Below are 19,917 nucleotides of genomic sequence, written 5' to 3'. Positions count from 1 at the left end.
AAAGCAGCCGGCTTTTGCACAAACAAGCACCATTTCTAATCTGATCTATGATCTACACGAAGCAGCCGCACGTAATCCAACATGGCGGCTGAGAAGGGCCAATAAAGGGACTATGTAAACAACCTGTAGGCCGGCATGGTGAACATGGGCCGCTTGTAGACTTCTTCCGTCACATGGATGTCCTCCTCGCACGCGATGGAGATCGTCTGCGGCTCGTCTTTGAAGTACTCGATGTCGTTGTAGACGTAGAAAATGTTTTCGTTAAGCTTGGCAAAGTCGTGGAGCTGCGGGGAAAACCAGCAGAGGCGGCGGTTTGTGCTGCTGCACGCGGATCGGACCGTTGGAAACCATATTAAACCAGGACAAAGAGTCCAAATCTTCACCTCCTTTCTGATCGTGAGCTCGAGGCCCTCCCTCAGCTCTTCCTTTTGGAGGCCGTGAAGGTTCTCGTGTAGGTTTTCCTTCCTTCTCGGGGTGTAAGGTACAAAGTCGCCGTCCTTATGAAGGAAAAGCACCGGCTCCTCCCTCACGCAGAAGAACAAAACCTCCTGTTTGCGAGACAAGCATTCGTCAAACTAACTTAGCAAAAGCACTAATTTCTACAGGAAACTATCTGTTGTCACACGACCAGACGCTCATGAGTAATGAGTTTAGGGAGGCCGGACATGTAATTTTGTCTATTTTATTTCAATTAGGGTCAGCTTCTAGCTGCAGTAAGCATGGAGATGCAGTTTCCACTGCAACACATGACCACAAGTTTGTGTTTGCTCAGGTCTACGAATCCAGCCACAACCCCCGACGAGCACTTGACTCCTCAAATATTTACTGACTAGATGGCTGGGAAGACGGCCGGCTGAGCTGCAGCAGACAGGAACCTAGATGGGAGAATTAAGGCTGACCTGTCGGCGTCTAAACAGCTAATGCGAGCTCTGTTCCGTCGGTTAAGAGGTGCGGATGAACGACTGTATCACTGACCTCGTGTCCTTGAGCTTGGAGCCACTGGAGAACCTGTTTGAAGCCATTCAGGCTCGGCTGCCCCATTCCATACAGAGGATAGGAACCCTTGACTTGACGGAAGTTGGGCGCTCCGCAGCTCCCGGAGGTGTTGAGAACGTCGGCTTTGCTGTACACATCCTGGACCATGAAGTACTCCCCCTGGAAATTTGCAGTTTACAGGGAAGCCTTTATTAAAGCTGGCATCAAAAAAGCGCTTGGGAAGTTGTAAAATGTTTTACTGGCAAATAAAACTCAGACTGAATCACTGGTACTCTCATGTAATGTGCTTAAAGTACTCACAATTTACAGGATGAGCCTGAATATTTGATGTAGTTTGATGAACTGCTGAAATGTGATCAGATCCATCCATGAACCCAAGCATCTCTTTTTAAATGTGTTAATCTGCTATTTAATCCTTAAAACCCAAACGAGCAAATGCTAGTGTACATCTGGTCTGGAACTGTTTTCCCGAGACCTTCAAAATAAGTAGCCTGTGGTAGGATAGCCAATTTAAGCTTCATGGTGCCAGTAAGTGTACATAATAAAGTACATTTATCATTGTAACTGCTGGGTTGTAAGAATAACTAATGACTTTAATTCAATTAGCCTATTCATAACTGGATTCCTGCTAATGCTACCAAACAATCACATGCATTATAAATTTAAAGGCTGCTTGTAGTCGCGGAGGTAAAAGCAAAATGATAATCACGCAAACATGTTTGAGGTCTTGTAACAGCAAAATTAATAAATGTGCTATTATGTAATATCTTTAGGGAAAATGATGACTTGTGAATCGGTGTGCCTGCAGTGCCCTTTTTGACCACGGCGTGGCGCAGCAGTGGCATAACAGCAGCACTGTTAGGCTGAGTCCAATTTTAAGGGGCCTTTTTATGGAAGTTTTGGTTTCCATTTAAAGGGGACTATTGCTAAATCAATAGCTGGGTCAGCTGAATGGCCGGAGCAAAGGTGACGGAGCAGATCAAAGGGCTGATAGAGGGGTGACAACATTCCTCCTTTCAATGGCTGCCCCACATCATAAAACTACGCATGACAATGTCCTTCACCCCTCGCCAATTAGGTCATGTGAAATTGGCAAACAAAAAAGAAAGGGACGGCTGCAAGTTCTCGCAGCTCCCTTTGCCCTTACCCGCACGAGGTAGTGCTCAGGCATGGCGTCCGATATCCGACCCACTTTGTAGTTGGTCTTAAGGATGTCATCGTGGATCTGGAATTCTTGTCTGCAGTTATACCTGGAAGACAGGACAGCACAGCGGCTCTGGGTGTCAGTCAATTCAATTATCAGCTCGTGTTTGCCCAGCCTGGATTGACAAATGAGATGATAATGGGGGCAAACGTTTCAGCTGTGGCGTGTTTTGGGGGGTCGGGGTGTCTCCGTAGTGATCAAAGAGGATTAACACCAAATTGTCAGAACGCGGATTCCGGGAGGGACTTACGTGATGACGACAGGTGCAACTTTGTTGGTGATAATGGACTTGGCCTTGTTGTTGTGGATGTTGACCGTCTGGAAGGGGCTCATGCTAAGAGACTGCCTGCTGTCGGCCATTCCGTTGACGTGGACGCTCTCGAGCGGGGACGCTACAGAAACGGGCTGTGGTGCGGCGCTGGCAGTTGTACCCATGCTCCACAAACAGCTGTGAACGACATGGCTGTGGGCTCAAAGACAGGAAGCAAACACACTCGCACACATGCAGACGAGGGGAATGTATCTGGAGGCGGCGCCGCTCGAAGGCGTGTGACTATTTGTCCTGGGGACAGTTGAAGACGTTTTATTTTTATCACAGACAACTGTGTGAAACAACAAGAACTATTTAGGCAATCTAGAGACAAAAGTACTTTATATCTGATCCAGAATCTGGCTCATCTCAGCGATCCAATGGTTTTGAAAAGTACCAGGAGACAAGAGAAGACAACAAAGCAGCACGGACGCTGACGCGCTCACAGGTCTACGGCGAGGGGTTAAAATCCGGAATCTAAAATATATCAGGCAAAATCCAAGCTGGGAGATTTTTATTATAATGAAACGGGGAACTTCTGACTGCCGCTGCCCACTCTCCCTGTCTGGAATGAGCTTTTTGTTGGCTTATGAGACACAGTTATGTTGCACGGAGCTCTCGACCGATGGAAAGCGGTGATGGTGTGGCTAAGATAGAGGGACGTGGCCGGCGTGTGGCAGAAGCGTGGAAAAGAATGGGAAAATAAGCAAGAACGGCAGGAAAACCTGGGAGATAATTCCTACAAAGCCAACTGCGCATCTCATTTCCCATTAGGAATCACAGAGGATTACCAGCCTGGGTCAGGAGACGACCACAGAGCAACGAGAGACTTCAGGGGAGACAGGAAGGGGAGGGGGGGTCTTTCACAGCCCACCAGGTATCTCCCAGAGGCTGATATAGCCTTCATTAATAGCTATATTGATTTTATCTAGTTGCAATACAGGTTAGCAGTGACAGGAGAAGTAATCTTTAATCAAGTCACTCAAACTGGGATTATCTACACCCAGTTCACCACCATGTAAAGAGTATAATAATACATTTTTTAAAATGATTTTATATATCTATGCTCCCTCTCTGCAGGCTGTCTGCAAATGCTTTTCAATACAATTAGTAGGTAAAACGGTCAAATTCAAACGTGTTGGCGCAGGAAACTTGACTTTAGCTCGAGTCAGCATAATGTCTGATTTTACCACTGATTAAACAGGCCAGATAGACGTTTTAATTACTGAGCCTACAATGTGTTAGTAGAAACACTTTGGTTTTGAAGAACCAAGCTTTCACACTATCCACGCTAGGCTAGGCTAACAGACGCTGTGGCAACCTCACACCCAGGGTACTAACAGGATATGTAAATATAAATGCCTCAGTCTTCGCATCAAATTAGCAAATTTTCCTCAAACTATTGTTTCCCTTTCGCGCATGAATGTCATCGAGCAATTTATGGGATACGGGAAAATTCCCATGGCCAAAACATGTTTTCATATCTGACAAACAGCCAGCTAGGGCTTTGCGATAAATTATACCATAAATATTGTCCGTTCAACAGGAACGCTTCAGAGTCTCTTAGGGGAGGGAAAAATGCAGAGTTCCAGCTGCTGAGGTCAAGTCAGCACTTATAATTACATCATTAACATCAAGTTTTTTTTTAAAAAAACTGCTAAATGATAGCGTTGGTAAAGCCGCGCCAGTATGACGATATTTATATTTTAAATCATATGACTTTAGAGCCAGGGCACCACAAAGGTAAAGATCAATTCCACCTTAACCAACTGTGTTTGAGGAGGGAGAGCTGAGGGAGAGCAGGGTCATCTGGTTTGATCTCCACGCACGTCTGTGAGATCTCCGGCTCAGAGAGCACCCTTGATGAGGGGGCTTTGTGCTGCTCTGCACTTTAATGAGTCTGGGGCTGAGTGGGCATGTCAACCTCATACTCAGCAACCGTTTGATTCAGTGGGGAGTAATTCTTAAGAGAATCCAACATTCTCTATCTTCAAAAGTCAATGAGCGGTTTGAAATGAAAACTTTAAAAGCTGTGACAAAAATGTTATCAAGTCGCTGAAGATTGGAAAGTGGCAGAATATCCACCCAAGTTCCCTAAAAGGAAGCTGCTGCTACCCTATTCTATTTCTGGCAGTACCACACATCAAAAGCAAGACCGCTGCCATCATTTTGTGAATTCTGTACCACAGGAAAGACAACAAAAGCCCGCCGCGGCAGAGGAATCCGCTAAAGAAAGCTGACATCTTACGTGTGGGATGAGGCTCGGTCCGAGCTCCGAGAGCCTTTTCTCTGCTGTTTGTTTTCCGACATGATCCTGAAGGAGTGTGAGAACTTGGCATCGCACGCAAAAAAGAAAACTGTCCTCTTTTGGAGCTCCTTTTGGATTCCCGTGCCCACCCCTATGTCTGCAGGGGAACTCCCCTTGCGGAAGCTGAAATGCCCGGCTCCCTGGTATTGGCCAGGAGTGCAGGACTGAGCTTTCGGGATACGCTCTCCTCCCCCTCGTCATATCTCCTATATGATTTTGGGACTCATACAAAAAAAACTGATGTCTGGTTAAATAGGATCCGGTAAGTAATGGCACATCTGGCAGCCAGATGGACAAAGTTTAGCTCCGTCTCAGAGGGACAGGCTGCACAAAGACGAGCGTTGACTGTACGACATCAAAGGATGGGGCAGGAAAACAATGACCGAAATGAGTAAATGTTCAGATACCGTCCAGCAAAGTCAGACCTTTCGCTTTGCCGCTTCCCTGCAAACGCTAAATGAATGAGTGGATTCTCTGCAAAATAGAGCTGTGATGGACAAGAGGGTCGGCTTCCTAAAACAGTCCCAGCATTCCTCGGGGTAAGGTCAGACTTACATAACAAACCCAATTCCATCTGTCATTTTAAGGACATTTAATGAGTAGCTTTCCTTTAGCCGCCCACAGTCATGCAAGATAATATGCACGTTCCCATGTGGCTCAATCGAAGGCCACAAAACACTGATTATATATTCATCATTTCATTATATCGTAATGTATTACCAGCGTAGGGTACATGTGAAAATGAGGCTAAATGCGATTTCCTGCAGAAGCCTCCAAAGGAAGCACGATGCTAACGCTGCTACAGAACGACCACAAGCGCTCCAAAACTCTCCTTACCTTTCAGACTGTCACCTCTGCTGCGAAACCATGATGCAAACGTGCCCGACAACACTAAATATGAGCTCGGCTTTTGATTTTCGGCTCGGACGGGCCTGGTTTAGAGGGCGGGCGGTCGGGGCGGAGGCCTGAGTAGAAATAGCCCTGAGCCGTAAACATCCTCCTGGAGATCCAATCAAGGCAACTCATCAGAGGGGCTGTTTACGCTGCATGTCGGGCCGGAGGAGCGTCGAACCGCTCATGTGCTTCAATGAAACAAGCTAAACTTGCACGACATGAACCAAAAAGAGGGCAGCTCCAGTTCACCTGTTTGTTTCTCTGTCACACTGTCAGTCAAGTCAAGAGCAGCTGGTCGCTGCGCCGTGGGGAATCAAAGGCCGTGGAAATCGGAGCCGCCTGCCAACATACCAGCACTGCTCCATTCAGAGCGGCCCCCATTTAAATTCATCCGGCGTCCCCGCATCGCCGTAGCAACCTTCTGCTGACAAAAGGCTCAGAGTGCAGACAGGAAGGAGCGTGCAGCTGCAGGATGCATCTGTTGGTGGCCCCGAGGAAGGATGCAAGGCACTCTTCATTCACTGGAGGTGCAGGGGCTCGGCAGAGCTGGGGATCGCTTTGAAAACCTTTGGAGAAAGGTCCGGCCACGTAACTTAACGTCAACATGGAAAGGGGTTGTCGGGATTGAGCATCACAAGACGAAAAAAAAAAAACACCGGCTTGGCAACGTTGCTTGTTTTTCACCGTGGACCCTTGGCATTCCCAATCTCCAAGGGGGGGCCACTAATTCACTCCGCCAGTCTTAACCATGAAAGCATGTCGGCTGCATGCAGATACCTTCAGTCTTAAGTGCCCCTCAAATTCTTTCATGACAAAATGTACTTAAAAACAAGTAATCCACCTCTCCAAGCAATCAACACAGAACCTCAGTCTCTCAGTTACAGGATACTACACCATTTAACAGAGGAAGTGCAAGCGCACCTTGACAGGAAATGCTTAGCTGTTCTCTCCGAAACTTCCTCCCTGCAGCTGTACGCATATTTCAGCAGGCACTTTGAGGGTTGCATACAAGCGCGATTCCACAGGACATTGCAAGTTCCTGCACTAAAATATCGCTGCCCCGCGGAAATGAGCTCACCGAAGATCGGTTCGGCCTTTCCTCAACTGCTTCACAGACTTCGTTGCGGGCTGCTGTCACCGTGCAGCTCGCTTGTTTGTTTTCATTTGGAATAAATCACCAGTGAGAGCCTGTAGCAGGGAGGAAGCCACACGTTGCTTTGTTCAGGGACGCAATTACCAAATCTGATCAAACAAACTGACTTCTGGGTTAAACGGAAGGCGCAAGCCGACCGGATGAAAAAGAGAGGGAGATTGAGTGGCGAGACAAAAAAAAAAGCCACCCCAGAGAACATGCCACAAATCCAGAGAAGAGTGGTCAACACTTCTATTTCCCCTTCCATCGCAGGTCCAACTGTTAAAACAGGGTGTGTAAATCTATTTATAACCTCCGCCTGTAATTTATTCCACTTCAAGCTGGCAATTTTATCCCCCTGTGACTTCAAGGTTGCAGCGCGGTGGCTCTCTCCTTTAATACCGCAGCATCTGACCGCAGCATGCACGCGCGTGTGTGTGCACGTGTGTGTGTGTGTGTGTGTGTGTCCCCTCCCTCAGCCAACGAACATCATTTCAATTTGACAAACCCTTATGAGGACATCTCCTGCAGCCTACGCCTGTTTCTTTTCCCTCTCCATGCTTGCTTACTTAAACTTTAAACTTGTGTGCATGTGCGCGCGTGTCTGCGTGCGCAGAAACATCCCAACAGCTGCGTTTTCTAAACTGATGGGGGAAGCCAGAATCCTGTCAAACTGGCACCGGTCCTCCATTAATGGAAGAGCTGATAAACACTTGAGGTGAGGAGAGCGCGCCAAGGCGGATGAAATCCGCGGGAGGAGCCGATATGCTGGTAGTTTGTTAAATCAGAAAACGTTCACAGCAGAAGCACAAAGTGCCAATTTATGCAATTAATTAATGATCAAATCCGACCCTCCCGCATTTCCATCATCCTCCATGACGGACAGAAAACATAGAGTGTAACAACTATACCTGACATTCAGCTGATCAGTCCACCATCCACGAGGCGTTGGAGGATCTGAGGAAAATAATGAGGAAGAACAGAAAAGTCTGCGTTAGATTCATCAGCGTTTGTGCAATGTCAGAGAGACAGCCTCTCTCTCTCTCTCTCGCTCCCTCTCTCTCTTTCTCTGATCTGTCTCAGACGGCTGATCGCGCTACTGCAGGTGACGGTCTCGCATCGTTCGGGCGTCTGTGCTAGTGAACGCACGAGGACAGATCCCCAGACAGGCGCCCGGCTGGAGGAGAAGGCGTGCTGGCGTCTCTTATTTTCCCCGCTCGGCGTCCCTCCCCCCCCCCACACACAACGGACGCGAGGGTGTCCGCACATGCAGTGATTTGCGCTTGTGTGGATGTGTAAAGAGGATGTGGAGGCGGACCCAGAGCAGCTTACTCATCGTTTACTACAGTATCCACTCGCTACCAGAGCCTCCTGGCAGCGCTGCGCCTCCCACACATGGCAGACCTTTAACCACTTCAAACACATAAATTCATCCCTCACTCCCTGAACCTCCTGCAGCCATTAACCTTCACCCACATGATGTCAGGTAGACCTGCACACGTCACGTAAACCTCATGCATCACGATGCTGTAATTACTCCATTCATTAGCAGTTAACGCGTGCCACGTTGAAAGCAAACAGGCTTACAGCTGGGCAAATACTTAGATTTAAGCTTGGGGTTCTGCAGCAAAGAGCCGTGTGCTCTCCCTCTTGTGGAGTTCGTACTAACTCGTTGTTCCCTGAGTATCTTGTTTCATCTTGCGGGTTGTGTAAAGAACAGAGCAAAGAAAGAACAAAGCCAGAAAGCAACGGGTAGTTCAAAAGAGGCATCAAATCAATCTACCAGGTGGCTGCGGGTGACGCAATTTCTCACAAACGCATCTGGCTGTCACAGGCTAACGTGGGAATTGAGCTGAGCACAATTATGAAGGGGTTTTTGAGGCATGGGAGCCTGATGCACTGGTGCCACACCTGTTCCTTCCTGCCTGCTGCAGCGCACATCAAGATTATTGCGACACACTGGGTGTGAGACAACTACCCCACCGCAGCAAAGACAGCTTCAGGGGATGAATGAATCAACCAAGAGAGAGGGACAGATCGCAAAGGCGTGCAATCCGGCAGGGTCGATGAAACGGAGTTCAAATTAAATAATTATGACAGATTCTATCACCCTGACTGGCCCGTTTCAGGACATTTATTCAAAATAGGTGGCATTTGTGCAGAGAAAAAGAGGATGTTCCGTGACAGACGAAGCAAAACTTCCTCTGTGCAAACATCCCCAATGGAAAAAAGAAAAACGGAACATGTGGCTCACATCACATCTCTTGTCTAAACCCTCTCTGAGATCTGGCACATGTCTTATGTCAAAAGGCCAATATAGGAGGGAGCCTTTGGCAACAGGAAAGGACAAGATGGTGCACAAACGATGTCCAAGTGCAGCTTCTATGGCTGGAGTGACACCATATTTCAAATCTTCTCAACAACATTGAAGTTAAAAACAAACTGAGATTGCAATTATATTTATTACAGGCAGTTTAACAATTTAATGCTGAAATGTGACACCTTGTGGCTAAATAAGGCACTGCATTAAAGTCTGAGCTGTTGGTATATGATCAGCTCATAATCTTGGTATGAACTAAATTGCCTGGAAAAAAAAACCCTGAATCACCTGCAAACATTAACATTTTTGCTCCATTCTTATCGGGATAAAACCAGGATTAATCATTTATGATCCAGTGTCCATTCATCAGGTCGTTTCATTCAAATCTTGATTAATTGTGATGTTCGCAGCTTTAGCTGCTCCTCCTTTGTAAAGGGCCAGTTTCTGTCCTCCCCCAGGGATGTCAGAGTAAAGTGATATGTGGAAGGGAGCCTAACCCCCCCCCCCCCCCCCCCCCCCCAAGGGTGCACAGGGTGAACTCAAACAAAGGCCACGAGAGAAAGACATCAACGTTTTGGGGGCTTTGTGTTGCTGCCTGGTACAATTTCCCAAAATGACACCTCAGCGGAGGATGGACATTAATATTACAACAGTTGATTTAATGATTCTAAGCTAGATTCATATATTTCCACCCCATCACACATTACAAGCCTCCTATGTTACAAATAAAGGAACATATACGAAAGATGATTTCATAACCACTACGCTGAAATTACATCGAGAAAATACCCTGACATCAGATAAGAATAACATGAACTAAATAGGAACGTTCAGCCGGTATAATTAGCCTCATTAAGTCTGCAAAAAGGATCATTTATCATCCAGTTTGATAACAATAAGCCAGGTGTAAATGGCCAATATTATGGCAAAAGGATTCTTTTGAAAAATCTTAAAAACGTGACTTTAAGTCACACCACTGGGATCTATCAACTTGTCCACCAAAATGAAAACATATTCAGATGCCACAGTGTGGTACAACTATTCTCATTTTAAAAGCCACAAATGGCTCCACATCCGTGGACCATAGAGAGCTATAGTTGATGTACCATGAGACTAAAAGCGCATTTTTGTATGAAAGTAATATGTTTGCCTAACATCCTCCACCCAGTGAGTCAATATCTGCCCATCAGTGTTTGCGCCTAAAATAAATCAATAGCTGTTTATAGGAGCTGCACAATCCGCTGCAGTCCCGGGAAGCCCTGGGAGGTGGGGGGTGCCAAGCACATGTATGCGCCCATCAAGCGCGTAAACACCAGGAACGCCATGAAAAAGTCAAATGCTTCCCTGATCAAATGCGCACACTTGTTATGCATACTTAATAAGTCCTCCGACGGAAAACCAGTCGCGAACTGGGCGTTCGAGCCGCGGCTGTTCGCGTAACAGGGTCTTAAGTGAACTTTGGGAGCTACTCACCATTTCAGCGCACAAAAAACAGCGTTCGACTCTCGGGAAAAGTGGTTTTCTGCGGGTCTGGGTGTCCGCCGCGGTGGGTGGTGGATAGAGGATGGAGGATGTGCACCGCTTTCTTTTTATGCCTCTGAGAGAAAAGCATCCATTGACTTTTTTTCCCCCCCTACTTGCTGACCTCGCTGGGGAAATTTACGAGGAAAAGGTTTTCGCCGAGCGAATAGAGCCGCGCATGCGCACATCCGCGTTTTCCACCAGTATCACATCATATACATTCAAAGTTTATTAAAATGCTATAAAACACGGTTTGTGTGACATTGTGGCGAGAGTTGCAATATTGCCACGCACATATTTGACGTTCACAATTAAAATGCTTACATTCGGCCTATTTTACACCTTTATTAACTGTGACCACAGTGGGGGGAGAATGTGATAATATGATCTTTAACAGAGATTTGCTAATCTAACTATATAACAGGAAGTTCTAATGTGATACAGATCAGGTTGATGTTTCCCGTTCAACTTGTCTGAACTATGTTCCCCTATTTAGCTCAGTTTTATTGAATGTATTATGCTTGTGAAAAGTTAGCACACCGATATATAAGTTGCAAACACCACTGAAATAAATCAATAAGGCAGGGACGGTTAATTGGATAAATAATTTGAATACATGACGATAAATCCATGTTTTAAAAACCTGTAACAGAGCAAGTATTAAGGGGATCTTTGAAGTGTCGAAATAAGTGGATTTAATTACTACAAATTAGAAAAATAGAGTAATGCAACTCAGCTCGGAGGATTTCTGTCCCGCTATCCAGTTTTAATGGTATTCAGTGGACTGTACTATAGGAAAAGCCTAACAATTAGTGTAAGGTAAATAGCTGTAACAATTAATCCCAAAATGGGGATCGAGGCCGCAGAAGCCCGAAGAACATGGCGCAAACAAAGAGGCGCTCTCCTTGTAAACACGCACGCAGGCGCCTCATTACCACCTGAATGGATGATGAGCTGTCAGGTAACACGACTTGAGGACGAATGTCAACTTCCTTTAATGTTCTCGACTACTTGTTAAACATGAAAGGGGGTGGGTGAGAGTATATAAGACGCCCCCTATCCCAAGAGGAACCTGTCATTAAGCGACCCCAAAAACAATATGCGCTCATTGGAACTGCTGGCGTTGGCCCTGAACGCATCTGCTCTCCTGCTGCTGGCTCATGGGAGTCAGAGGAGCAACGATGGAGTTTACACCGGTCCTGTGCTGCGTCCTTCTGCGCCGGAGCGACCCACCGCGTATCACCTGCCGACCTACATGATGCACCTCTACAGGAACTTCCGATCGAACTTTTCCAGGCCTTTGGATACTTTGGAGCGGAGAGCCGCGCAACACGCGGACACCGTGCAGAGCGTGATGGCTAAAAGTAAGATTTTATTCCATAGTATATCCTGATTTTTACAAGAAAAAAATTACGCGCGTATTCTAGAGGTTTACTGCGCACAGGGTCCTGTATGGGACAAGTGACGCCTTGTCAAAGCTGCTGCGGTCCCAGACGACCACAGAGGGTCCCAATCCACATCTCGCACCACATCCCAAATCTCTGGGGGGAGGTCGCCATGAAGGGATCAGCCTGTGAAATTCTCTGTCTAATTCTCAAAGCAAACCTCCTTTTTTCCCCTTAAATAGGTGATGTTGATTGGACATCTCGCCAGACGTCCCCCTATACAAATCTCTTGTTAAGTCAAATCAACAACTTCCCTCAGTTCTTTTTTCACACTTGGCTTGATTAGATTAGAGCTGGGGATTTAATGGCACCAGCAGCCAACGAGAGCGCAGCCCTCCCCGCTGCTGCGCTCCAATTCCACATCGCTGCTAGGTGTCAGAGTTATTACCTATTTGTTTGACTGAGGATATGCAGAAGCCGGGAGAGGCAGGGATGTGTTAAATGACGGGTTTCGGCTCCGTGTTTGCGTTGAGTGGATTAATGACGCGCTCCTCCGGGGCCGCTGCTGCTGTTCTTGATCAACAGTCCGGCTGAGTGCAGGCCAATGCGCAAATGAAACACCGTGCATGCTTTAATCCCGCAGATTAATTCCAGCCACACCTGTTCGTTGAATAACAATGAGGTCCTCCATTAGAGACCTGCGAGGGCGCAGCTCGTCTTCAAACATTGACTGGATTCTTTTTTTTAACGAGCCATAAGATCTCCATCAATACACGCATTGATCAGGAGGTGGAATGACGTCCAGCACTCATTACTCAAACGAGCAAGACAAAAAGTAATGGTTTGGAAATGCTAATAAAAGCGAAGCACCTTATTGATTAACCTCGTTGATATGCAGCAAGCACCATAATCATTATAATTTAGAGGTCCATGTGTTAAATTAATGGCTTCATTTTGTGTACATGCTGCTTAAATTTGCTCAACGTCCACACTGTCCAAGCAAGACAACAATTTTGGCAAAAAGCTCGTTGCCTTTTCCTTTATGGCTTCCATATTTGCTAATATTCTAGTTTAAATATGAGTTACATTTATTTTGATTACAACATATTCAGCATGTTGGCAGTAATTAACAGTTACAACTCGCTGGTCAATCGTATCCAAAAATGTGTCTTTCTGTCGTTTTGGCTGCCAAAGTCGGCCACATGTCTCACATTTATCCAGATTTTAGCACACCTGCTGATTACATCTGACGTAAACTGTGCAGCCTGTTCAGCGTATTCATTTGCTCCATTAGGTTTGACACACAGACAGGGACGCTGGATTGCGACCTTTGACCTCCACGCTCTGCTAGCTGACAAGCAGATCCAGGCAGCAGAGCTGAGAATCCGGCTTCCCCACAGCGCCGCCAACATCACCGTTGAGGTCCTCCACCAGAACAGCCACATGTGTCCCGCGCACAGGGGCTGCCAAGAACAGCAGCTGGTGGGGCTGCTCGCCGAATCGTCTTTGGTCACCTCATCGCACAGCTGGAAGGTCTTCAACGTGACGGCGCCGCTGCTGAGCTGGCTCAGGCGCAGGACGGCAGCGGCGGCGGCGATACAACTCAAGAGGCTGCCAGGGAGGATGAAAGAGGCAAAGACAAAGAGGGGGCTGTTGCTCGACACGTCTGTCTACATGATGGGGGCACGAGAGCAGGACGTGAGCGAGCGGGCCTTGCTGGTCATCTTCTCACACACCGGCTCTGACGAGAAGTCAAAGGCGAAGGCGACTCTGCTCCACACAGCCGAACAATCCAAGTTTTTGTCCGCCGCTGAAGTCCGACAGGCCCGCTGGCCCAGGAGGCGCAGGAGCAAACGCGGGCACAGGGAACAGACGGTGAGAAGCTTGATGACGCCCAAAAAACGAGGCGATAAAACCCTGTGCCGCCGAGTCGACCTGCGCGTGGACTTCAACAAAATCGGCTGGGGGTCGTGGATCATCTTTCCGAAGAAATATAACGCCTACCGTTGTGAAGGCTCCTGCCCCGGTCCCCTGGGAGAAGATTTAAAGCCGACAAATCATGCTTACATGCAGGTGAGTTGCAAAGAAAACAGCCAATTTTGTATTTAACTTTGATGTCTTGTACTGACAGCTGAAAGTGCAAAGAAATTCTGTTAAACAAACCATGAAAATGAGCTTTCGAGGCCACTCTTGTTCTAAATCCCCACTGTTCTGCTTTCTAGAGTTTGTTGAAGCATTACCACCCTGAAAGAGTAACATCTCCCTGCTGCGCCCCGACCAAAATGAGCCCATTAAGCATGCTGTACTACGAGAACGGAGAAATGCTGCTGCGGCACCACGAAGACATGATTGTGGATGAATGCGGCTGCCAGTAATGGCTCGAACTCCCAGAAGTCCAATGAAAACACTTAGCCTGAGGGGGGGTGGAAAGCTCTTTGATACTTGTCAGTGTGCACTGTAAGAGTGGAGCCGATTTATCTGCAGAGATGGGATTTGGTTTCTTAAGGAAATATTGGAAAATGTGCTGAAATACAAACTCCACTGAAGATTTTAGCTGAGTGCGGGAGACACAGTCGAACATCACCTTCAGTTTTTTATCAGTGTCAACATGAAATGCAATATTCCAGCACTGTTTTTAATTTACACAAATTGTGTAACTAATGTATATTTATTGTAAATATTTTTAAAAATGTATTTATGTACATTTACATATGTGATGTACTTGTAATTTTAGATCACTTATTGTTTTATGTGGGATCCCAGTTTTTTTAAACAGTGACACAAAAAATGAAGCTTTTTTGTACGTGTCGAATCTTAAAGCTTAATCAGATTCTTTTTATTGTTTTTTACTTTGGGATTTGATTTAGGTCCATTTCTTCTGTGGAGCCATATTATATGCTGCAACAAAAAAGTACGGACGTACAGAAATTAACACACAATGTCTAAAAGGTTCTTGAACTGAGTCATCCAATGTGACTCATGGCCAAAATTCTCTTTACAATTACCACACGGTAGCATAGGAGGAGTGTCCAGCAAATACTGTAAAGTTGCAGTTTAACAATAGTAACCTAAGTTCTATTCTTCTAAATCCATTCAGCTCATTGTATTCAAATCCTTTTAAAATACACCGACTAACCAGGAATTTTCCAGAGGCATTAGTCAAGCTGGGAATAGTTGTTCGGGTCTGAACGGTAAGACAGCACAAGTCTTTAAATGTTTTAATTGTAGCGTTTTATTATTGGGTCTTTTTACAAATCAGTTGCGCTACATCGTCTGCAAATTAATTGCGCAACACTGACAGTCTCGAGTTACTTCCATCGCCTTTAGCCGGTTGTTTGATAATAGCTTAGCATTATGTCAAGAAGCAGGCTTTAGGTCGCGTCTTCAATGTTAATAGAAGGATTATTCCTCTTAGGGTGTTTTGGGTGACGATTTGAACAGCCGGGAAGGCAGCCTTTTTCGAGTCTAAAAATAAACACTGACGAAATCTAAATGTTGTAGCAGCTGCTGCTAACGTTAGCTAGCTCCAGCAGCTGACAAGCTGTGTTCAATAACGTGTGGAGAGTGGATAATTCGGTGTGTTCTCAACGGTTTGTGACGACACAATTCTAAAATATTATAAAATGCACCAGGCTGAACATGTGTTTAAGTATAATAAAAAATTGAATCGTTTCTCCGCGCTTTAATATGAATTCAGATTCAACGACTTCTTTTTAAGTGAACATGAACAGAAATTAATAACTGTTAAATAGTTGTGGAAATGACTTTTAACCTTTGGAATATTTATCACCAAAAAAAATCTGTAATTGTTCCTATTCTCATTTTGCTGTCAAATTTGAAGCGTCACCAAATGTTCGCTGATCTCCCATAGAAACAGAAATAGAAGAAAAATGGCTGAAGCAGTTGCAAAAGTGGCCCGGAGGATTAATGCGACTGTAGAGGAAGGGAAAGATTATTTAGGTAAGAATCCTTCTCTTTTGGACCTTGTAATTTCCATTGTGTTTCATTTTATTTATAGTAGTTTCAGCATATAAATGAAGTCCTTATTCAACACTGTTGGTGTGATATCTAATTCGACCAGCAGGTGGCGTCAGATAACCCACTGCCATCTCCTAATTATCTTTTTCCTCTCCACAGATTTGTCAAACTGCAAGCTCATTTCTTTCCCAGATGGTGTTTTCAAGGTCCTGAGGAGTGTCTCCGAAGACATTCGTGTTATCACTCTGGCTGACAATGAGATGAAGGTTATTTCCAGCAAGTTTTTTTCAACCTTCACTAATCTGAGAGGTGCAGCACAATACACACTGATTCGCCTCATTAACTTGGCAATCTTTCATTATCTGCCTTTGATGTGAGTTGTTGACACCGAATCCGGAATTATCTTCCAGAGCTGGACCTGCAGGGTAACGTGCTCACCAAACTCCCAGACGTCGTGGCAGATATGGAGCATTTGACCTCAATCAGTCTGGCCAATAACACTTTCTCCATTTTCCCTGATAAGCTTACTGAAATAGCCACACTCGAGAGGATTAACCTGGAAGGAAACCGCATCACTGGTAAGATTCCCTGCCAAAAGCAAGAGCATTTCATTTACGTGGAACAAAATTCAAGCTTTATTTATGGTTTTGTCTTTTCCTGACAGAAATACCTGTGGATAAATTGTCCGAGATGCCAGCGCTCAAGTGGCTGAATGTCAGATCAAATCCTTTGGACTCAAATACTCTGTCTGCTCTCCAGTCCCCTCATAAATTTGATATATTGACCACACAGTCATAAAACTCATCACATATTAGATACATGCAGCCATAGATGGGATGCAATGTGCCTTCATGTATTGATGATTTTGAGGATGATTTTGTGTGCCTGATTATTTGAGAATGAAACAGAAACAGCCGCTGTGCTATAAACTTGAACTTCTTTTTAAAGCACATTTTTATCTGAATTGATATGTGCAATTGCCTATTTATGTTTGCTAAATACTGTGAAACATGCAACTTTTTTAAGATTAAAGCTTATACAACAGTGAAGTGAATCTTTTCATATCTACAATAAGTTTATTATAAACGTTAATATTGCGAATGCCCTAAAGTGCCCTAATGTATTCTTAAATTTGACAACACATCAGGAAACAAATTAGCTTTATTTCATCGTTGCTCTTGATTTAAAACAATTACTGCAGCATAATGTTATTTTTATTAAGCATTCTATTAAATGACCCCGGAATCTCACATTTATGCAACGTTTCCACCCTACATATACCTTCTGCTGTTCTTGATCCTAAACATAGTCTCATCCTTCTAAACATAGCCTCAAATAGTTACAGGGCACTTCAACAAGTCACTCACAGCATGGGCCAGCCTCCTAATCCTGCCCTGTTAATTGGTTTACAGTTAACGCCAGTCAGCTCCATCTGTTTTGGTCTGCAAAGAGCCACAGCTTACAGCAGGGCCAGAGCTGGAAAAACAAATCGCTTCACACGCAAGAGTCGAAAATTCACACAGCGGTCTTCTCCAGCGGTGTGCTGGTGTTTGCTAGTCAAGGAAAAGCGGGGGAGGCATCTGGAACACTTCAGACGGGTGGGGGGGCACCTGCAGGGAGATGTCAGGTGTAAGCCTCCGGGTAGGCACTGCGCATGTCTGATCCTTCTGTCACTGAGACTGTCAGGAGTCTCAGTCAGAACACAGGAGTCTGACAACACAAGCAGACATGAGCTTCACCACCGAGGAGAGGGGAAGGCCCAACACCGCAGAGTACAGGGTCTTTTTCAGTAAGAGCACCAGTTTCACCAGCACCACGAGGGTGTCACCTCACTGTTGAATTCATAATTGTGCTGAAAAAGTGGATTGCTGACTTTCCACAGAAGACTCTGCGGGCAAACACATCTCACCTTTTCACGACATTCCCATCTATGCCAGCGAAGAGGAGGTGAGCCGATTCCAACAGTTTCTTTGTGTTTATGTGCATATTTCACACCCCCTGTTCTCTGCAGCACCATGTCCTCTGGTCAGATTCTTTACTTACCAGGATTCTAGTCATTTTTTAACTGTTATCAATCTCTACAAAGCATTGGTCTGCTGTTTTTTAAAAAAAAAATTGATTCTATGTGTGATTAAGCATACGTCTTAGAGTAAAGATAGTACTCGCATCTCAGTCCAATTTGTATTTATGATCCTGTTGCAGAATATCTTTCATGCTGTCGTGGAGGTTCCGAGGTGGACAAATGCAAAGATCGAAGTATGTTGTCAAGTCACACTTTTGTTGATTATATTTAAAAAAAAAAAAAAAAAAAAAAAAAAAAAACCTATCTGTGTTAATTTAACGTGTTAGTTTCAGCTACAGCTGAGTAGTAAAGATGGAGACATAAAAGTTTTCTCGAGGCTAAAGCATATTTGTCTCCCTCTAGCGGCCGATTTCAGTATATCAGCAGTCAGAACAGATTTGCCCTCTCAGAGAATATAAATGGATGTGTAACCCAAATTAAACGACTTCCTTTGGTTTAAGATACATTCCTCTGCCTTCGTCTGCAACATGCAGGTTGCAGGTGTCTAAATTGCCTTTTAAAAAAAAGACATATTTTATTGTCAGCAAGTTGTTTTGAGGTTGTTTCTTCTGTCAGATAGCTACCAAAGAGCCTCTTAATCCGCTGAAGCAAGACATAAAGAAGGGAAATCTTCGATACGTGGCAAATGTGTTTCCACACAAAGGCTACATCTGGAACTATGGAGCCATTCCACAGGCAAGTTCTGCCCCCAAAATATTCTCCAGTCTCGCCTCCATCTTCTAAAGGTGCTTCTCCCCCTCAGACGTGGGAAGACCCCAGCCACCAGGACAGCGACACCGGATGCTGCGGGGACAATGATCCAATTGACATATGTGACATAGGAAATAAGGTGGAACACCACTGAGGAGGGGAGGAAAAGACATATAAGCCCATTTCTCTGCAGCCTTTTACACAATACCTTCAATTCTTAGGTGTGCTCTCGAGGGGAAGTAATCAAAGTGAAGGTGCTGGGAACACTGGCTCTGATTGATGAGGGAGAAACGGACTGGAAGGTCATTGTGATCAATACAGACGACCCAGATGCTGCCGAGTATAACGGTAGGGAAGAGACACAACAGCAAAATCAGCAGATGCACAAGCTAGTAGCACTTTCACGGTTCTTTCTTCCTTCCTGCCAATGTGATGCAGATATTGACGACGTGCGGCGGAATAAACCCGGGTACCTGGAGGCGACTGTTGATTGGTTCAGACGATACAAAGTCCCAGACGGGAAACCTGAAAACCAGTTTGCTTTCAACGGAGATTTCAAAGACAGGGTAACGTTTAAGGAATGAGCACATCAGGAATATTTTCCAACCTTCTGCTCAACAATCGCCATTTTCAGCTTCCCTCCTAAAGGAAACTGGGGGGAAAAAACACTTCATTTCTTATGAATCAAACCCTATTTTTGCAGGACTTTGCCATTAAAACGGTCAAGGACACCCATGAGTTTTGGAAGGCGCTGGTCTCCAAGAAAACAGATGCTGGCGAGTTGAACTGGTGAGTTTGAAGCAGATTAGAATGCAGTTAGAATAGAAACAGAGGGCCACATTATGCCACAGTCAATGTGGGAAGGAGGTAGTAGAGCTATTTCTATTATGATAATTAGGCCCTGAGTGCACAAGTTCTGTGGATCAGCTCAATAATTCAATTTCTTTCATCCTTTGAAAGCTTTTCCGAGCCCTTTAATGTTTTTCTCTGCGTTATTTTGAGGACAGGAGTGTCAAAAGTGAACCTCAGTGATCTTTTTCTTCCTCCTTTCAACCAGCACCAACACCAGCATCACAGACAGTCCGTTCTGCTGCTC

The 19,917-nt window shown here is 45.4% G+C and overlaps 4 protein-coding genes across 9 annotated transcripts in view; 3 read left to right on the top strand and 1 right to left on the bottom strand.

Moving 5' to 3' along the window:
- Positions 1–10,826, bottom strand: part of pald1a (phosphatase domain containing paladin 1a) — a 33,653-nt gene extending 22,827 nt beyond the window's left edge. The window contains exons 1-7 of one of the 4 annotated variants that reach the window (XM_029841042.1): positions 10,638–10,826; positions 7,756–7,801; positions 2,451–2,648; positions 2,144–2,246; positions 976–1,155; positions 384–548; positions 124–284 (exon numbers count right to left, since the gene is read on the bottom strand). In XM_029841042.1, coding sequence (XP_029696902.1) covers positions 124–284; positions 384–548; positions 976–1,155; positions 2,144–2,246; positions 2,451–2,635 — 794 coding nt within the window. In that variant the 5' untranslated portion in view covers positions 2,636–2,648; positions 7,756–7,801; positions 10,638–10,826. Of the gene's footprint in view, positions 1–123; positions 285–383; positions 549–975; positions 1,156–2,143; positions 2,247–2,450; positions 2,649–4,758; positions 5,581–5,655; positions 7,635–7,755; positions 8,086–10,637 lie in introns of those variants that run through there. The other 3 variants (XM_011619510.2, XM_011619562.2, XM_003961168.3) reach the window with 3 other exon arrangements.
- An 899-nt stretch (positions 10,827–11,725) lies between these two features.
- ndr2 (nodal-related 2) lies at positions 11,726–14,832 on the top strand. Its single transcript, XM_003961167.3, has 3 exons — positions 11,726–12,049; positions 13,365–14,143; positions 14,293–14,832. The coding sequence occupies exons 1-3, from the start codon at positions 11,785–11,787 to the stop codon at positions 14,443–14,445; spliced, it is 1,197 nt and encodes a 398-aa protein (XP_003961216.2). The 5' UTR covers positions 11,726–11,784; the 3' UTR covers positions 14,446–14,832.
- Positions 14,833–15,074: 242 nt separating this feature from the next.
- lrrc20 (leucine rich repeat containing 20) lies at positions 15,075–17,097 on the top strand. Of its 3 annotated transcripts, none has more exons than XM_011619277.2 (5): positions 15,075–15,261; positions 15,942–16,030; positions 16,208–16,357; positions 16,459–16,626; positions 16,713–17,097. In XM_011619277.2, the coding sequence occupies exons 2-5, from the start codon at positions 15,961–15,963 to the stop codon at positions 16,844–16,846; spliced, it is 522 nt and encodes a 173-aa protein (XP_011617579.1). In that variant the 5' UTR covers positions 15,075–15,261; positions 15,942–15,960; the 3' UTR covers positions 16,847–17,097. The 3 variants fall into 3 exon arrangements, with proteins under 3 accessions (XP_011617579.1, XP_011617625.1, XP_003961284.1); XM_011619323.2 differs by lacking the exon at positions 15,075–15,261 and adding an exon at positions 15,362–15,646; XM_003961235.3 differs by lacking the exon at positions 15,075–15,261 and adding an exon at positions 15,363–15,660.
- A 373-nt stretch (positions 17,098–17,470) lies between these two features.
- ppa1a (inorganic pyrophosphatase 1a) overlaps positions 17,471–19,917 on the top strand; it is a 2,807-nt gene continuing 360 nt past the window's right edge. Inside the window, exons 1-9 of the mRNA XM_003961166.2 lie at positions 17,471–17,837; positions 17,931–17,995; positions 18,251–18,304; positions 18,687–18,806; positions 18,874–18,960; positions 19,043–19,169; positions 19,260–19,387; positions 19,525–19,610; positions 19,879–19,917. The exon at positions 19,879–19,917 is cut by the window's right edge and continues 31 nt beyond it. Coding sequence (XP_003961215.2) covers positions 17,777–17,837; positions 17,931–17,995; positions 18,251–18,304; positions 18,687–18,806; positions 18,874–18,960; positions 19,043–19,169; positions 19,260–19,387; positions 19,525–19,610; positions 19,879–19,917 — 767 coding nt within the window. The 5' untranslated portion in view covers positions 17,471–17,776. The remainder of the gene's footprint in view (positions 17,838–17,930; positions 17,996–18,250; positions 18,305–18,686; positions 18,807–18,873; positions 18,961–19,042; positions 19,170–19,259; positions 19,388–19,524; positions 19,611–19,878) is intronic.

This window comes from Takifugu rubripes, chromosome 1 (genome assembly GCF_901000725.2).
Source record: "Takifugu rubripes chromosome 1, fTakRub1.2, whole genome shotgun sequence".
Classification (NCBI taxonomy): Eukaryota; Metazoa; Chordata; class Actinopteri; order Tetraodontiformes; family Tetraodontidae; genus Takifugu; species Takifugu rubripes.
Note: the sequence above shows the minus strand (reverse complement) of the source record. Positions and strands in the feature narration are given on the sequence as shown.